Source organism: Atta cephalotes (genome assembly GCF_000143395.1).
Source record: "Atta cephalotes unplaced genomic scaffold scaffold00008, whole genome shotgun sequence".
Lineage (NCBI taxonomy): Eukaryota > Metazoa > Arthropoda > Insecta > Hymenoptera > Formicidae > Atta > Atta cephalotes.
The window spans coordinates 3,177,694-3,180,683 of NW_012130072.1; the positions used below are offsets into that span (position 1 = coordinate 3,177,694).

At 29.1% G+C, this 2,990-nt stretch overlaps 1 protein-coding gene across 1 annotated transcript; it reads right to left on the minus strand.

Moving 5' to 3' along the window:
* Positions 1-558: 558 nt before the first annotated feature.
* On the minus strand, positions 559-2,603 carry LOC105627356 (phospholipase A1-like; the record flags this gene model as incomplete). The annotated part of the gene is made up of 7 exons (XM_012208641.1): positions 559-703; positions 1,063-1,086; positions 1,238-1,334; positions 1,453-1,760; positions 2,055-2,182; positions 2,334-2,478; positions 2,548-2,603. Coding segments are annotated over 7 exons (903 nt in total), but the record flags the coding sequence as incomplete, so codon positions are not given.
* Between the last annotated feature and the right edge of the window lie 387 nt (positions 2,604-2,990).

The window sequence follows — 2,990 nt, forward strand, 5'->3', positions numbered from 1 at the left end:
CAGGGCCATCGATTTTTAATAGTATGTCGTTGATGCTAAAAGTAAATTTTTTTATCAATCATGATTCGGTTTTCATTCAACGTCATTTTGTGATGTTATTGTTGAATAATATATTCGTTGACTCCCCAGTAAAAAATTTATCGTACATGAATAAATAAATTTTCTACCTCCATCACTGCCATTGGTAATTCATTTTATGTCGATGGAGCATTCACGTAATGCAATTTACCACTCTCTTCCTTTGAAGCTCTCTAACTTCCACTTTCACCTCATCTCCTCTCTGCTTTAGGAGCGCACAACTTTCATCCTCCCATCATATACATAATATAAATCAATTATGAAATATGTAAAATCATACAGAAACTATGGCTCTTTCGCATCAGAATCTTTCCTTTTCTCCAATTTCATGAAAAAGAAATACTTTGATTGGATGATTCTCTTATGCTCTATGCATTTTATACGTTATACAAGAGTCTGTACTGCGGCCATTAATTATTCTTAAATTGTACGATTGATAATTTTATTTTTATTATAAATTAAATTGATTACATAGATCTTTTACAACTTGTTTCTCTTAAGGCAGTAAGGATATTTCGATGTAACGGATACACAGTAATCTCCTATTGTAGAATAATTATTGTCGAATATATTGCTATCCACCACAATATATTTAGTAATATCGGAAGAACAACCAGGTATGACACTGCAAGAGTACGTAATCATAATAAATAATTGATTTGTTCGACTTACACTTTTTTACACTTTTTACACTTAAAATGAGATAGATATATTTGGCGAAAAGAGAAAAAGCGAAGATGCTAAGTGTAAGCAAGTCGAACCTAATATTGTAGTTGTAAAAAAATTTTTTTAATTGTCTACCCAAGCAGAACAACAAGATTAAGATATCAAAATGATGTCAAAATGACTCCAAAATGATCATTAAAAGTTATTTTTTAATCATTGCCGATTCGTTTTGATATAATTTTGACGCCGTGATTTGTTATTCTGCTTGGGTATAAATAAGAAATTCTAAAGAAATTTTATTTTTTTATTTATACGTACTTAAGAAACGGGAATATTCTAGACCTGAAAAAAGTAGAAATAAATAACGTAATGTGATTTTTATCTACAACGTAGCGTCTATTTTATAAATTGTTCAGAAAAACTTACAAAATGATTAATTTAAATTTATTATTAATTTAATTTAAACATGCTGTTAGTTGATAAAAAAACTTACGATACGGGAACACCGATATATACACAATTATCTAACAGCGTATTAGTCAGATATTCAACAGCTATATTATGCGAGCAGTTTAACTGAAAAAATGAGCCTAAAACAAAAAATTTTATTATTAATTTATATTATATAATTTCTTATTTTCTTTTTTGTTACTACTATAGTGACATATTTTCCGAATATTTCTTTAAATATAGTAATTAATTACTCACATGCTGGTTGCGAAATGCCATTATTGAACCATAAATTGAGGTGAGCTATAGATTTTTGTATCCCGAGAAATGATGAGTGAAGAGCTACTACATGTTTGGCGTCTGTTTTGCAAAATCTATCCTTGCAATTGTTAAATAAGAATGAGGGACCCGCGGGATCAGTTCCGATGAGTAGCGGAATCTTACCGTAATTTGATTTCTGAAGATTCTTCGCAGCGAAACCACTTATATGCGCGCCAAGACTATGGCCTATAAGCGTGATCTTCTTCAATGGAACATTGCACACGTTCATTACCGATTTGACGTAGCTGAAAGAAAAATCTTTTACAAATATATATGAACTAAAGACATCGTATTTTATTCGATTTAATATCATCATTTAATTCTTGTTATTTTCAATATAATATATACAATGTACATATATACAAAATTAAATTTTAATAATCATTATATCTATTTTACATTATATACTAATTATAGGTATTAATTATTATCTACTATTACAATATTATTTGGAAAATCATTTGAAACTGGAATTATTTGAATTTGGATTTATATTTATTATGTATATCTGTATTATTAACACTGTAAAGTAGCTATACCTTGCCAAGTAGTCACCAACTTCGCGAGTGTTACGTACTGCGAAAGGATACGCTAGCAGATTTATGATGACAGGGTCATTATAGCATGCTGCATTAGACCAATCTAGCACAAATACAGTACAGTCTTTCTACAGAAAAAGTCATATTCTGTTAAATTATTTTACTGCAAGCATTACAATATTTTTCTATTACTTATGTAATGTATAAAATTTAAAAAAAAAAAAGAGAGAGAAATTTGAGAGATTTTTGTTTCTATTCTTACGTATAAAAAATATTTACCTTTAACAGTAAAGAGGTAAGCTTATAAAAATTAGGCCAGTACGAATGTGCAAGAAAACCATGGGTTATAAAGAAGACTGATTTTGATGAATCGAAAAAATCGCAGGATTTGTTTACTTCGATAAATTTACCCTGAGGAATATTACTGAAAGAAATACGAACGTAAGTGACGTGAGAAATAAATTAACATTAGATACTAACGAGTGTACTTTACCTGGTGAACAAAACCATTGATACCGATGTAACACCGAAGACACAGGAATTTGTTAAATTTTTAAAAATATTTATATTGTCGAAAATGTTTAAATCACTCGCGGCATATAAACACATGTATTGTGTAAAGAAAATTAGAATTGTAGTAGTAACGATCTGCATTCTTTGAAAAAGAAGACATTAACGATCTAACGGACTACTGAAGATATTAATGGACAATAAGAAAAATTAAAAAAAATATGATGTATTAAGCAATAACTTTGATAAACGTTTTTACAAAATATTGACATTACAGCATTATTGACAACTGTAAGTTATTTGCTGAGTTTGTCATGAGTGCGATTGCTCATGACCTAATAAACGATAACGCGATCAAGGTGAGAAACCGAGTTGTGAAACTCGTAAGAAAGAATAACCGAATAAAAAGAAAATTATAAAATAAAA